Source organism: Dipteris shenzhenensis, chromosome 1 (assembly GCF_047967505.1).
Source record: "Dipteris shenzhenensis isolate YYH24624 ecotype China chromosome 1, Dip_SZ_1.0, whole genome shotgun sequence".
NCBI lineage: Eukaryota > Viridiplantae > Streptophyta > Polypodiopsida > Gleicheniales > Dipteridaceae > Dipteris > Dipteris shenzhenensis.
Window position 1 is genome coordinate 29,321,781 of NC_141596.1, and position 16,747 is coordinate 29,338,527.

General features: G+C 40.9%; 1 protein-coding gene across 1 annotated transcript in view; it reads left to right on the top strand.

Moving 5' to 3' along the window:
• RFC1 (replication factor C1) overlaps positions 1-16,747 on the top strand; it is a 57,292-nt gene that overhangs the window by 25,234 nt on the left and 15,311 nt on the right. Inside the window, exons 14-16 of the mRNA XM_087373965.1 lie at positions 2,707-2,797; positions 12,723-12,904; positions 14,446-14,485. Of these exons, the coding sequence (XP_087230091.1) occupies positions 2,707-2,797; positions 12,723-12,904; positions 14,446-14,485 (313 nt within the window). The remainder of the gene's footprint in view (positions 1-2,706; positions 2,798-12,722; positions 12,905-14,445; positions 14,486-16,747) is intronic.

Below are 16,747 nucleotides of genomic sequence, written 5' to 3' on the forward strand. Positions count from 1 at the left end.
CAAGCACGATGGAATACTATACAGACTTCGCTACTGCAGCTGCTATTACGAGCCTGGCAGCAAAGGCTATGCTCCAAAGCAACGCATGCCGAAGCTCTACGTTTTGAGGTAGGCAAAGACTGTAGACACTCTCTCAACAAAGACCACACTCTCCGAATTAGCTCTGATACCAGTTGAAGCGTAAACACGTGGAGGAGAGTGAGACTAACCACAAGAGTGGTGGGTGTGAATCCAGAAGCAAGGGCACACCACAACCCTCAAGAGTATATTAGGATAGGCATTAGGGTGGAACCGGTTCAGAGTGAACCGTGTTCACACTGTAACCTGTAATAAAGAGTGTATATGAGGTGGCACAGGGCCTTAACCCCAACATAGTAGAGATTTACACTTTGATAGGGTCTAGATGCCTTTCCATTCATTTCAGTTCTACTCAGTTTTTCCTGTAGTTTGATTCAGAAATGCTTCATTTCATTTCTTTGCAATATTTCCCATTATATTGCAGATTTTTACCTGAAAGTTGGAGCATGAGATGTTCTGGCCATGTAAAATTTGTGCAGAATTATCTTCAATTGGCAGTTGCCACATGGCACCCTTGAAAAGGGGCTTTTCATGAAGGTACCCAGAATCTTGATTTTATGGAAGGCTCTATTCATTTAGATGTGTATTTGAAGCTCATTTAGAGCAACAGATGCCATATCAGTATCTCGTCTTGCTTGTGGACCAATGTGCAGTGTGTTCCTGAGATCCCTACATCGCGTCACTCATATGCAACTGTACTTTGGGTCTAATGCATTGCATTTGATTTCATTACCTGAAGTTGCCTATCCGACTTTATCATTACCTTTACCCCCTTCTGCAGCTCATAGCTGCCGCTCACTACCTAGATCTCATAGCACTCGCTTTTTGCTCATAGGGAGTGTTCTAGAGCCCTTGGCCATATTTGGTACTGTCTTATCTGAAGGTCACCCTTACCAGGATAGATTTGCACCCACAGCTCCAGCTCCAACCACTCCTAATCATGACCTGAAAGGTGCCCTTGATTTGCTGATTCATGAGGTGAGGATAATGGATGTTGCTGTTTGTGGATTTGAGGCTGAGATAGGAATGAGATGAGGGGAGTAGAGTGGGAGTTTCATAAGGTCAAGCGAGATCAAAATGTCAAAGGTAAAAGGCCTATGGACTGCGAGAGTGATGATTTGACTTGGGTTACAGACATTGGAGTGATGGGTAGTGCTTGTCAGATGACGCTCTACCTCCGGAGGTTACAGAGGAGGAGAGAGGGGCCGGCCCAGACAGACTGATCAGTATGAGCACCAGCAGTGCTCTATTGCTGATGATTTGACTTGGGGTGACAGACCATTGGAGTGATGGTAGCGCTTGTCAGACGAGGCACTACCTCTGGAGGTTACTGTGGAGAAGATGGGCCCAGACAGACTGACCGGTATGAGCACCTGCAGTGCTCTATTACTGATTCCTTCCTTGATGGCACCAGCAGTGCTCTATTACTGATTCCTTCCTCGATGGCACCAGCCCTCACCAGATCCAGAGCCACTTCGGGCGGAGATCATCTCTTCTATCCTCAGCCGACTGCCGGAGATGGTCCCACAGACAGCATACACAGGTCTCATCACTCGGATAGTCAGCTGATCGGACGTTGACAGGGATCTCTCTCCCTTTTGCCCTTTGCATTTGTGTACTCCAACCCCTTAGCTTTTGTTCGATCTGGGTTTTTAAAGTCTCGTAGACCCTTCGGTCTTCGAAAACTCAAATAATACTTTTGTTCGTTCTAGTGACATCAGTAGAGGCCAATCATATGGGTAGAGGTGAGTATGAAATGTGCCAGGGACAATTACACAGAATTTCAAAACAAAATCACCTCATAAGATGCAAGATGTCATACGTATACTACCTTGGATCAGCGGGAAAGTATTGGAAAACATCATCTTAATATGCATGAGCAAGGGAGGACAGATTTCAAAAAGCGTAGTTCCTTTGGAAGACAGCAAAAGGGAAGTGGAGGTGACACCACGGCTAAGGATGGACCCAATTAGGCTATCAATCGACCTCACTAAATTGATGTTGGACTCAGTTCATACCATGGTAAAGGAGGTTGCACAGTTCTTTACCTGCCAGAAATGAAATAACAGAGGACACGTGTACAAATAGTAAGGAGGCAGATGGACGCTTTTAACCCCAGCTTTTTATGAATGGAGTACTTAATGCATAGTATAGGGATCGAAGATAAGCTGCTGTCATAAATCTCATTCTTCAGGTGAACCACTTCAGCTATAAATAATGTGGCAGATGTATCCAGAGCGATTAACAACATTTAACAAAATAATATTATTTGTAAAGAAAAGTGCTTACCAGCAATTCAAATTATTGTGCAGAAATGAAGAAGCAATTCCTGCTAGTCTTTCAGATCTCTGTTTTGTCTTATGAGTAAGTCTTTAAGCAGTTCTGGAATTACTGATGTCCCTACTTGTATTTGATTAGAGGATGGTAAATGACATGTTATCTAGTGTCAAATAAAGCTAACTACAAAGATCTTCCCAGAACATACATTTTTTTTAATTTTTGCGCTTGGGCTTATCCTGCTTAATATGAACAGTAAATGCGGGCATGTAAATAAATAAACAAAGGGTTCGGGTGCAATTGCCATGAAGTTCCTTTCTCTGCTAGTCATAACTTTTGTTTCCAATGCAGATTGATGTCATATGATGGGGGCCGGCTACGTATGGATGAGCGTCTTGATGCAAGCATGTCAGATCCTGATCTTGTTCCTCTGCTTATGCAGGTATGGAACGAAAATTGTTTAGTAATTGCAGTAAGTCTTTTACTCTGCGTTTGGGGGGGTTCTTAAGGCATAGACTGTTGTAAAGACTTTTAATCATCACAGCAAGTCAATTCAACATCTATTCTACTTTTGTAATTAGCCTAACATATCTTTTCTTTCTAATTTTTATGGTGGTGATTCAGCTGTGAGTGGAATGGTGTTACAGCCACTTACGTGCAAAGTAGAATGGTGACTTAGGCTAAGAAATAATTTGTACATACCCTAGACATTGTCAAGGGCACAAATGTGTGGTTATGCAAGCTAATTATTCAAGGAGGGTTATCCTCTCATAGGTTAGAAACTGCTTTATTGTGTGTTTTTGTTTTAAAACAACTTTTAAAACAACTTTATAATGCACTTGATAATATCCTATCAAGACAAACAATGTAACTTTGCGGAATGGAACTAAAAAGACGAAGGGCAAGTGGTCAAACATATGTCATTGTGTTGTTTGACTCAACGTCATCACACAATGATATTAAATCCAAGCTTGTGAAAAGATTGAAACTTAAAACTAATCCATCCGACTATGCTTATATGGTTAGGATGGTAGATGGAAGTCCATAGACATGTGGACCAAAGCGTTGCAGGGTTAGAATTACATATCCAAGACTAGGTGGAGAAGCCGGATTATGAAATTACCAAGCTTTCTTGTGCAAATATAGCTCTTGGAATAGTGTGGTATTCTAAGAGAAATCTTGTTGGGGATTGGCAAAAAGATATCTATCAGTTTGCTGTATATTTTTTTGTAAGTATATCTGCTGAATTGTGCATAGATGCACCAACAGATTCTTCAGCTACTTAAGATGAGGAGATGGCCTTATTAGCCGGTCACATTAATGTTTTAGAGATGAATGATTATATGGATTATCTTCGAAAAGAAATGTTCAATATAAGATTGAACTTGTTGTTGTAGCAGAACATATAAATAGACAGCTTTATAGGCTAGTTTTTACTAAAGAACTCGAGCGGTGAAGACAAATGGAAGAATACCTCAAGCTAGTGTAGATTCAACATGGTTTCTCACTTGATGATATTGAAGAAAACGAAAGATGATACTTTTCGATTGTGTATCGATTATCGAGGTTTAAATAATATCACCTTTAAGCACATATATCCGATGGCAAGAATGATGATTTGTTAGATGGGTTTGAGCATATGCTAAGGGCAGGAAGAAACATTCATGGTCCTTTCAAGCGAAAGTAGTCAACATACCCATTTACATTGTGAACTAGACGATGACCAACCCGATCAAACGAAAGGCGTCATATGAGCTGTACTCGTGTAGAGAGCGTGTTTTGTCTTCATTTGAAAGAACTCAGTTCTGAAGCTTCTGTGCAGGTGGCTAGATAGGAGTGAGCAGATCAGAAGTATGTCTTTATTCGGTACAAAGATGAGTCTAAGCTTATTGACTGTACTATTCAGAGATGAAGATTGTGGTAAGCTCTTTTAGGAGACAGTTTGTTCTCGGATTGGATAAAAACCTTTTATAAAAATTTGTAGAAAGTTTGTTATATATGACCCCAAATAGACCAGACATAGCTCTTCCAATTAGTGCAAGATCTCCAACATGTGGCAAATCCTATGCCATTGAAAACTTGCTAAGAGGATTTTTAGATTTGTGAAGGAACGTTGACTCATGGAATTGAATACAAGAGAAGCAATAATATGAAATTGTCAAGGCATAATGATAAGGATTCTTAGCAAGCATGGTTCCTTTGTCATCTTTGGAAGCTGATAAACAGAGGAACCTTGAAAGCTATTCGGCTCTTTTAAACAAAAAGATTTGAATGCTTTGCTAGGTGACGAGCAGATCTCTATCATGATGGCCAAGAATTTACTATTTCATCCTTGTACTAGGCACAGGAGTTCAACCCGCAAGAAACTTACTATTTATTCTAAGCACATAGGAGTTGAACACATGAGAAACTTACCATTGGTGGATATCCTAACCAAAGCCTTGTAGGAGGTAAGCTTGAGAAGTTTTCTTTTGTTGGAGAGGGGTGAGAAAATAATGATGAGTTATGGATCAGTTAATTAATTCTCCCTTGCGGTGATTGCTGATAAGGATTACTAATAGGTGTAAGAGCGGTAGTTAGGTTTGGGTCCTAGGTGGACCATGCTGTGACATTATCTCATCTGTGGTAATTACAAGTTTCCAAGGGGCTGCTCCACCCCGTACTTCAGCTCACACAGCCCTGTTGTGGGCTATTGTGTAGGCCATCCTCTGGTGGTTCTAGTGATGCCCTATAGGCCATGGTATGTGCCTTGTAGGCATAAATAAAGACACTTATAGTGTTCCTATGTGACACCTAGGACACTTAGTCCTAAGTGTAGGTACTTGTACCTTGTATTCTTTAGTGTTGGATAATCCAAGTTTGATGTGACGGGTGTTCTTTTGCGACCCTTTGCTACTTGCACTCTCTCCTTTCTATCCGATCCTACATTGGTATCAGAGCGAGATTTGCTTCCTGTGCCTCTTTTTTTTTTCGTACTGTCCGTACAACTGTACGGACTTTTGTATAGATACGTACGGATCACCGTACGTTTCCTCTGTTTGCTGTCCAAGGCTTCTTGAGCTCTTTCGTCGCCACCAAGCGTCTCTTTGCTGTTCCCAGACTGAGGCGACTCCTCGTAGGCTCCAGCTGCAGCATTTTTGAGGTTCTATACAGTACTGTGGCCATCAGTTGTCACTTTTGTACTTCCCTTCAGTAGACGCCTAGTTCAAGCGACGCTTCAGTGGATCCAGGCGCCTAGCTTCCGTGAACCTTCAGTGACCTCTTCACAGTCGTCTGCAGGAGTCGTTTTGCTATCGCTACCTGTTCAGATCCCCACACAAGACACCTGCAGTTACGCACTTATTTCGAGGTGCCTAAGGGCAGTTCCAGTTACGCTCCAGTCGTTTTTGCACTTCAATCTGCTGCATCAGCTTTGTGGCCCGTTATACTCTATCTACTGAGGTCTTTTCAGTCTCAGCTTTATGCTTAGGGGACCATAAGCTAATACACAATCAATATTTGCAGTCTTTCACCTAAATTTCAGCTGGTGTTTGGGACAGTAAATCATACTTTTTCAGTTAAAGCCTTGAGGCTATACATTGGGTCAGATTATCAGACATTGAGTCACTTTTGCAGGACATTGAGTTAGATTATCCTTCATTGGGTCACATTTGCAAAAATTTCAGCAAAATTTGCGGCTTTTCTGCATTTGCTCTCTTTTTGGCCTATTTGCCTTCATTAAATTTGGGGCTTTTGCCAGATTTGCTGTTTTTGCAGTGAACATTGCCTGTCACAGTCACATTTGGGTTAGATCAGCATTTGCCCTTTGATTTGGGTCAGAAATTTGCAGATATTTGCTGTCTTTTTGGACAGTCAGCTTTTTGCAGTGATAGCCTTGAGGCTTTTGGGTTTTCAGGTCTTTTCAGGGTATCACATTTGCTATGGCTGGGAACAATCAAGATTTATTTGGAGTTCTTCGTGAAGATGATAAGTTGGATGGCACCAATTGTCCGATGTGGTCTTATCTCATGAAACATATTCTTGTTGCAAAGCATTTGTGGAATATTGTTTCTGGGGCTGATATGAGGCCAGCCAATGCTACAATGGTTGCCTCTACTGCTGGTCCTTCTGCAAGGGGTACTCCTCCTGATGCCTCTTCCTCTAGCACTCCTGTTGTTGCTCTTCCAACTCAAGAACAGTCAAGATGGGATGCAAGAGATGCAAATGCACATTCATGCATTGCTTTATCATGCAAGAGAATCATTATTCCACATATCCGGTCTTGCAGGACAGCTAAGGATGCTTGGGATAAATTGGCTTCTCTCTATCAGATTCGCAATGAAGCTCGTGTTGCATATTTGAGAAGGCAATTACAGGAAGTCAGTATGAATGAAGGTGAGTCTATGGATGCATACCTGACAAAGGTCAAGGACCTCATGGAACAGCTTGCCAACATTGATGAGGTGGTGCCAAATTCACAGCTTGTTAGTACCACATTGAATGGACTGTCAGATACATATCAAGGGTTTGCTATAACCCTTCGATTAGTGGCCATGGGTAATCCAAACCACTATTCTTTTGATCAGCTAGTTACTTTGCTTTTGCAGGAAGAGCAAAGTAGAGCTAATAGACAAGCCATTATTCCTGATCATGCATTCGCTTCACAGTAGACAGGAAGATGCAAGGCTTCCAAGCCTATGGGCAAGCCAAAATCTGTGCATAGCAGCTGCAATTCCTCCCATGCATCTAAAAATACAGCAGATAAGTCAAAGAAGAAAAGATGCAACTATTGTCGCAAGCCTGGACATGACATTTCAGAATGTAGAAAGCGCATTGCTTCGGAGAAAAAGAAAGCAGGATTGACAATTAATGCCTCACATGCTATTGAATCCCATGAGCCAGAAGATGCTTCACATGCACATGCTCTTCAGGATGATTGGGCATGGGCTGTCCATTGCTCATTTGATCCCTCCAAAGCTGATGCATTCTTTACTGCTAATGATGCTCAGTTCTGGTACTTTGATAGTGGTGCTTCCAAGCATGTCACATCTTGCAGATAGTTGTTTCATTCTTTAGCTGATGCACCTCGAGGGAGGACTGTTACAGTGCTAATAATGCTTCATATGCTGTAAAAGGAGTTGGAGATGTGCAGCTCACATCCATTTCAAGCCATCCTGTCACTTTGACCAATGTTCTTTTCGTGCCTAGCAATTGCTACTTCAGGTTTCAGAGTGATTTTTGATGGCTACAGATGTCTAGTTTATGATCTTCGTGATGATAATGCCATAGTTCTCACTGGCACTTTGCAAAAAGGGTTTTATCACCTTGATCATCATTCAGCTTCACTTTCTATTGAAGCATTGGCTATTTCAGATTCACAGCTTGCTGAAACTCATCTTTGGCATGAGAGAATGGGCCATCTCAATTATAGAGCTCTTGCAAAGCTACATTCACAGCAGATGGCAAATGATGTACCTCGGACTCACACAGTTTCCAAACATGTGTGTGAGGGTTGTCTTTTGGGTAAGATGCTTCGATTTCCTTTTCAAAAGAATTGTCCAAAACTCTCACAAAGGAAATTGCAGCTAGTACACAGTGATGTCTGTGGCCCAATGAGGACAAATGCCATTGGGGGGTACAAATATTTCATTAGTCTCATTGATGATTTCACAAGATATTGCTGGATATATCCTTTAAAAGCCAAATCTGAAGTTTTCTTATGCTTTGAGAGGTGGCTGAATGTGGTTGAGAATGAATTAGGAAGCAAGCTTGTCACCCTCAACACAGATAGGGGGGGAGAGTATATGTCAAAGGAGTTTGATGCATTTCTGTCTTCACGGGGCATTATTCACTCATGCACTACTCCTTACACTCCTCAGCAGAAAGGAAAAACAGGTCCACAATGGAGATTGCCAGATGCATGCTTAAGGCCAAGTCTTTGCCCAATAAATTTTGGATTGATGCAGTAATGTGTGCCAACTATGTGCTTAATAGATCACCTACACGGGTGGTGAAGACTGTTACCCCTTATGAAGCATGGAAAGGCAGGAAGCCCTCACTTTCACACATGAGAGTTTTTAGGTCTCTTGCATATGTTCATGTACCATCTCAGCTGAGACATAAGCTTGATGACAAGGCAATCAAATGCATATTCATTGGTTACAGCCAGGAGAGCAGAGGGTATCGGTTATATCAACCAAATACTGGGAAGATTATTGTCAGTAGAGATGTGATCTTTGCTGAACATTCAGCTTCTCCTCTTGTGGACTGCAAAGCAAAGCCAGATGTTGACATGTTTGATGCCTTTGAATCTTGGTTAGCTCTGCCATCATCAGAGGAGGATTTTCAGCAGCAACATGAGCCTCCTGCAGGCCCTCCACTAAGCAATAATCAGCCACAACCTCATGCTGATTTGCAGGTTTCTCTTCCGGCACAAAATGATCCCATTACTCATGATGCAGTCATTGAAGAAAGAGCTGTCAATAGACAGCAAAGGCAAGTTCCCAGATGGCTTCTTGATACATTGAGGGACAGCAAACAAGATCAGCCTTTTGCTGCCCGGACAAGATCAGGGAATAGACAGCATGGTCACTTTCTTGAGTTTGCACTCCTTGCTACAGCTTGCAATGAAGAGCCTTTGTGCCATAAAGATGCTTTTGACAGCAAAGAGTGGATGGATGCAATGAAAGCTGAGTTACAATCTATTGCCAAAAATGACACATGGGAATTAGTAGATCTCCCACCTGGCAAACATGCCATTGGAACGCGGTGGGTCTACAAATTAAAAAGGAAATCTGATGGCAGCATAGATCGATACAAAGCCCGTCTTGTTGCAAAAGGGTATGCCCAATAACAAGGCGTTGACTTTGAGGAGACATTTGCTCCCACATCCAGGATTACTACCATTTGATGTGTCATTGCCATTGCAGCCTATCATCATTGGCAAGTGCACCAACTTGACATCAAGACCGCTTTTCTTCATGGGGATCTGCAGGAAGAAGTCTATGTCACAAAACCTTCTGGCTTTGAGGTTGTTAATTCTGAAAATAAGGTATGCCGGCTTAGAAAAGCCCTTTATGGTTTGAAGCAGGCACCCAGGGCATGGTATGCCAAAATTCATGCACACTTACTATCCCTTGGTTTTCAGAATAGTCCCACAGAACCCACTCTTTATGTCCGTGGGAGTGGATCTGATTTTTTAGTGCTGATTTTATGTGGATGATATGCTTATCATGGGCCCAGATACTCAGCAAATTGCAGCTTTCAAGGCTGATTTGCAGCAGATTTTTGACATGTCAGACATGGGACGGCTCCATTATTATTTGGGCATTCAGTTTGCTCATGTTGAGGGGGGTATCATGATGTCTCAGTCCAAGTATATTGGACAGCTCCTTGATCGTTTTCAGTTTGAGGATTGCAAGCCAATCTCTACTCCAGTGGACCCTGGCTTCAAATTCTCAGCTCATGATGGGAGCCCACCATGTGATATCACTCTTTATCAGCAGGTTGTTGGATGCCTTATTTATTTATGTCACACCAGACCTGACTTGCAGTATGCAGTATCTCAGCTCAACAGATTCATGCACATGCTCAGCTCATAGCATTGGCAGGCAGTGAAGAGAGTCTTCAGATATCTCAGAGGCACTCAGGATTTAGCCCTCTTCTATGGTGATCAGGGTTCACTTACCATGCATGCTTACACGGATAGTAACTGGGCAGGATGTTCTGACACCAGAGTGTCACATATGGGCAATTGTTTTTTGCTTGGCAATTCATGTATCTCTTGGCTCAGCAAGAAGCAACCAACAGTTGCCACGTCTAGCTGTGAGGCTGAGTACAGGGCAGCTTTCACCGCTACAGTAGAGTGTGTTTGGCTTCGACAGTTACTTACAGATCTTGGTATTCGCCAGACATCCTCCACTATTGTCTACACTGACAGTCAGAGTGCTTTGGCCATTGCGCGTAACCCAGTGTTTCATGCGCGTACCAAGCATATTGAAGTTCGCTATCATTATGTTTGGGAGCGGTTGTCAGCAGGAGACATAGATTTGTCCTATCTTCCCACAGAGGACAACATAGCAGATATGTTTACAAAGGCACTTCCTCGTCCCAAGTTCAAAGTCTTTTGACAGGCTTTATACTTGGTTCCCTTTGTTACATGATCTGACATCCCTTGTACATTCATAGGTGGCTATATCCTTTTGGATGAACATGTGCCACCATGACTAGAAAATACCAGGTATTTTGAGACGTTTCCAGAGTACTTCAGCCCATCCCATGGAGGGGGGTTTGTAGGCCATCCTCTGGTGGTTCTAGTGATGCCCTATAGGCCATGGTATGTGCCTTGTAGGCATAAATAAAGACACTTATAGTGTTAGTGTCTTTTAGGCCACATAGGACACTTAGTCCTAGGTGTAGGTACTTGCACCTTGTATTCTTTAGTGTTGGATAATCCAAGTTTGACGTGACGGGTGTTCTTCTGCGACCCTTTGCTACCTGCACTCTCTCCTTTCTATCCGATCCTACATATTGCAGCACATGCTGCCTGTGCTTGCTTTGCCACCATATCTTTCATCTGCTTGCTACTCATTCTTGCTGCCACTGGCTCTTATTGCCATCCATATAGTCATAGAAATCGGATCCGCTTCATGATATAAAAGCTAATAACTAGTCATAACTTCTGAGTTTCAATGTTGAACTTTCTTATACTAGTTTGTTAATTGTATTCAGTAGTATATCCTCCTCGTCTTTGTCTCCCTCTTTGTGCCTCTCCATCCCCCTTGGAAAAAATAATAGTAATATACAAAGGGAGCCCACCAAATGTACCCATACTTTTCTCCCATAAAGTCTGCTATACCCTAGGAAACATGTTGTAAAATGTATGGTACTCCATGACTCTTTGCTTTCATTCGGTAGACCCATGTATTGTCAATGAAACAAGTCTTCTAGTTTCCAAGTCATATATCGTATGAGACTATCGTGCACTATATATGATACTATTGAACAAGAATAACCTTCGTGAAATGGAAGATTCTTATGCAAACCTTGAAGAATATATTGGTGGCAAGTCTACAAGTGATTGTAGATAAACTTAAAAACTAGTGTGGAGAAAGAAAAAGAATCATGAATATGTGTGAAATTGTGTAGCATTGCAAAATTTACTCACAATTCATGCACATCATGTTATTGTCCCTCAAGGGAGTGAAATCCCAAAACCTTTTGATTGATGCCAAGGCCAAAGTACACTCGTAAACTCTAAAATTAAAGTTTTTTTTGTTGACTCTCATGTTCAAATAACTCATGTATTAAGTATTAAGTGTCATGCATCATGCAGCCCATATTGTCTTCTTGTGGCAAAATATTTTTATGAGGGAGTGGCTTCGTGCAACATTATTTTTGGCTTCTTTGTATTTCTCAGGCTCATTTATGTCTTTAATGGTTCTATGTAAAGAAGAATTGACATTGAGAAGAATTGACATTGAGCTCATCAAGGCCCTTCTAACCCTAGTAGACCTCTTAGGTCCATTGGCACTCGCAGAGTGTTCATCTACAACTTAGCTTTCCTTAGCAGTACATAAACCCAAGTTATCACACGTAATGTAGTTGATCCTTATTTAATCTTGATGAGATTGTTATCTTGTGGATTATTATCCACAAGGTTTAAGGGGTTCTTTTGATATTTCTTTCATGTGATGATTTTGACGATATTCTATATTCATTGAGTGCTTTGTCATGTTGTAGAAAGAAATAAAGAAAGATAATTAAAAGTCTTTGGAACGGAAGTCCATAATCATGATCATAATGGCACCAATACATAAAGAGAATAGCTCTTCGAGGCGAGGCGTCAATCTTGAGAAGGGGGCGTTGCCATGTGAGGCTGTTATGGTGGCGCAACCTGTGATGGGATGTTGGCGGTTAACGTCATGCGTGGCCCGCGGTGGTCTCTTGGGAATGGCCTTGCGGTGAACAAGCGCCACTGTCTCCCTTGTGGGTAGTGTCCCCAGTCTAGGTGAGTGTGGACGCAAGGTTGTCCTAATATGATATGTGCCTTAGAGCATGTAACCCATGCAATACATGGGCAAGTGTTGACAATGAGCTGTCGTGAAATGAGAACAGCTTGTATTTTGCTAGTATTTATCATATTAATGTTCGACATAAATTGGGTATGTATGAAACTAGGAAGCAATACACAAATCTAAAATCCTTGTTTGAAAAGTTGTGGCTTGGAAAAATGTTCTAAAATTTTAAAGCATTGTGGGCTCAATGTAATTAGAAAAGAAGCATGGTTATTTGCTTGGTACTTGCAATGATTGCGTTGTATAGTGTCACACATACTTTTTTAAGAGGAGTGTTAATTAAGTTTCACTGATTTCCATATCGGTATGCAGGAGAATTATTTGAACTATTGTCCCTCATTAGCAGGCTGCGATGAAAATGGAACTGCCCGAATGGACTTGGTTGCACAGACAGCTGCCTCTATTGCTAATGGTGATATTGTGAATGTTCAGATTCGCCGACATAGACAGTGGCAACATTCACAGATGGGTGCATTCATGTCATCAATTGTACCGTCAGTATCCTCTCTTTTCCATAAACCTTTGTGGCCTTCCTTTGGGGCTGATTTCTTGTTCATATTGTCATTATATTGTGTAAAGGGAGGAAGTCAATGGGATTATGACTTTTAGGAATTTGCTCATGGCATTAATTTTAATTGATCATTGAAATATAAGTTTGGTGTACTGGGAATGTGTAGGAGTGTAATCTCCTGTTAATTTTCTCCTGTGATGCAATGCACCATTAAGACATTAGACCTCACCATCCATCTTTAGAACCTTGCAAGGTTAGTGTTTAAGCCTAGCAATGAGCTCTCAAGACTTATAGGTCATCCTGAACTCTGTTACCCTTTTCTAATCCTGGCTCAGTTGATGTTGATGTACACCTTTTCATAAAAGTTCAGCAGCAACGCAAATAGGAAAAGCACAAGCTTTGCATGGATTTATAAACTTATGAGGCATTGCTTATGGTACTAGCTTTTGGTAAGCATTTTACAGAACCCTTGACATCAGTGCTGTGGATATTGTGACATCTACTGGATGCTCAAGCAGTTACCCCTCGGCTGCTCGTATCGTATATCCGTTCCATTGTTGTAGCTTGGATGCTCAAGCAGTTGCCCCTCGGCTGCTCGTATCGGTTAGCCTTTAAGCCTAGCAATGAGCTCTCAAGACTTATAGGTCATCCGGAACTCAGTTACCCTTGTCTAATCCTGGCTCAGTTGATGTTGATGTACATCTTTTCATAAAAGTTCAGCAGCAACGCAAATAGGAAAAGCACAAGCTTTGCATGGATTTATAAACTTAAGAGGCATTGCTTATGATACTAGCTTTTTTTTGGAAGCATTTTACACAACCTGTGACATCAGTGCTGTGGATATTGTGACATCTACTGGATGCTCAAGCAGTCACCCCTCGGCTGCTCGTATCGTATACCCCTTCCGTTGTTGTAGCTTGGATGCTCAAGCAGTTGCCCCTCGGCTGCTCGTATTGTATATCCCCCTTCCGTTGTTGTAGCTTGTATCGATGGAATATTTCTTGCCTTGAACTCAAGCTGTGGCACAGTTTCTTTTGTTGTTTTGTATGGCATATGTTTAAAAGGTATTGTTTTTAGTTTCTAATGCAAATGATAAGGAATTTTAATGCTAATAGGATTTCAGGTCATTGGTGCAATTACGGGAGTGATGGGCAGGACTCAGGAGTTATGTTTGTTATTTTCATCATTTTGGGGGGAAAGGGACAGGATAATACCAATCCTTATGTGCTTATTGGTCTAGTTTGTTGGGCATGGGAAACATAGCTTTATACATGTGCCACCTGTCATTTGCTTCCTTTCCCTGCCCCCAGGGACAAACTCTCTTTTGTGACTGATTGCTGGAATATGGTGTTCTTTTTTTCCAGTCAGGCTCATTGCGATTTTTGTATATTTCAAATGTGCAGTTTCAGCTGTTGTTTGTGGAAGGCTTTGAATTTTAGAGTGTCGAGCGGGGCGTTGTGTGTTTGGATAATCACCATATTATTGGCTTTGCCAACCCAAAATGCTCTTTTGTGGTGCATGCAGCGCTGCGCTTATGCATGGAAGAAGGGAAACACTTCTCCAGGTAAAGATTTTTAGAAATACGCCTCCTGAATGGCTAGAGGGAATATTCCTGCAGAAAATGTTTTCTGCAGTATTGTTTAAGTTCATGTTTTGAAATACATTAGAACTTTAAAATCTGATATCCTTGAAGAAGGATTGGCTATTAACAAAGTGTTTACCAACATGAGATACCTTTTGAATTGCAAGAAAAGTTTGAAAAGTTTAAAGATCAATCAAAATGCAGCTGCAAGCTGCCTACCTTATTGAGTGAATAATATTTTATTAAATGGTCCTGATACCATGTTAGGTAATAGAGATCTTGCTTGTACAGCTACCCCCCTGCAGCAGTGAAAGACTTGCTCCAGATCACACTCAGTGTGTGTACACAATAGCATAAATCACAAGCTTAGATATGAGAAGTGCACTGCTAGAAGACCTGTAGAAACGCAATACTCTTACAATGTCATAGGAGTCTTTGCCACTCAGCCATCCAAAGGCACCCACCGCTACCCTTACACCCAATGGTCACTTGCTAATTTGTATGTTAGTCCAATTAGGACACCAACATCAAAACGGTCTAGGATAAGTACCAACTGTCCCCTGTCCTACCTAGGCTCTAACACCTTTTAGGCACTTAAGCCCTTTGTTAGGCTACTGACCCCTAACCACTAATAACTACTGTTTTATTCCTATATTCTTAATTAAAGGCTTCCCCTTGGGGGTAATATTACACCATATTATCATTGATGTAACATTTCCTTTCTACTTAAAACTGTGGATGTCCTTGCATTTTCTTCTGAACCATCCTTCAGCAATATAATTTGATTGTCAAAGATGCAACCAACCATTCTTGTGATCTCTTTTGATTTGTAAACCCAAAAAAGAATTGATTTGATTTATCCTAAACCTTGCATCTAAAAAATTGAAAAGATATTTCTCCTTTCTTCTCACCAAGGAATTTCAAACTGTTGGAGATAAATATGATATCATTCATATAAAGTGTAATAATGACAAAAGATCCCCCAATTTGTTTTATGTACATCAAAGAATCAGCCATGCTTGGAAGAAAGCTTTGTGAAATCAAGAAATCATCAATCTTCTTGTGCCAAGATCGTGATGCCTGCTTTAATTCATACAAGGCTTTCCTTAAGTGGCAAACCCTTAACTCTTTACCTTTTATAGTGGTTGTTCCATATAGATCTCTTTTTTTAGATCTTCATTTAAGAATGTTGTTTTAATATCCATCTGATGCATTTCAAGATGAAGTGATTTGCCAATACACGAATACTTGTAAGTTAGACCATTGGTGAAAAGATCTCTATATAATTAATTCCAAGTTTCTGTGAAAAACCCTTTGCACAACCAATCTTGCTTTGAAGTTATCAAATGAACCATCAGCTTTTAATTTAGTACGATAAACCCATTTGCACTTGATGGTCTGTAGTCTTGTGGAAGATCAACCAACTCCTGAGTCCCCTTTTTCAATCAAAGATGCATATTCGGCCTCCATAGCTAGCTGCCTATTAATAGCGTGATTTGATGCGAGCCTCTTCATACACCATGGGATCATATGTTGTCAATAAGGTAGCATAAATATTCAAGAATATTCTTTGTAGGATTCCAAGATCTAGAGAGTCCTTTTGCAGTAGCTAGGACGCTAGACATGATGCATCCAAATTATCAATGTTTTGTGTTATGGCTTCAAAATTATCATCACATCAGAGTGAAGACCGTCATCCATATAGTCATTTTTATATCATTTTGTTCAGTATTTCCCTCATGATCAATTGGAGAAATTTCATCTGTATTAGTGTGAAAATCTTGTAGAACAGTTTCAGCAATATGAGTATTGTGAAAGGATTTTGACATTTGTGCTTCATCAAAAACCGCATCTCCGACTGATAATAATCTTTTGAGAAGAAATATCCAAGAATCCATATCCTTTAGCATTAGTGACATATCCAAGAAAAAAAGCCTTTGTAGCAACAGGATCGATCTTTGTACGACGTTCTTTTGGAATTGAGCATATGCACAACAATCAAATACATGAAGATGCTCGACATTTGGCTTGATGCCTGTCCAAACTTTAATGGGTGTTTTATGAGAAAGTGAAAACGTAACAAGATAATTTTGCACATAAACTGCTGTGGTCATAGCCTCTACCCAAAATTCATTTTCTAATCCTACATGGATTGGCATGCATTGAGTACCATTCATAATAGTACGATGTTTGTGATCAACAACAATATTTTGTTGAGGAAAATAATGCATAGTGAATAATTGG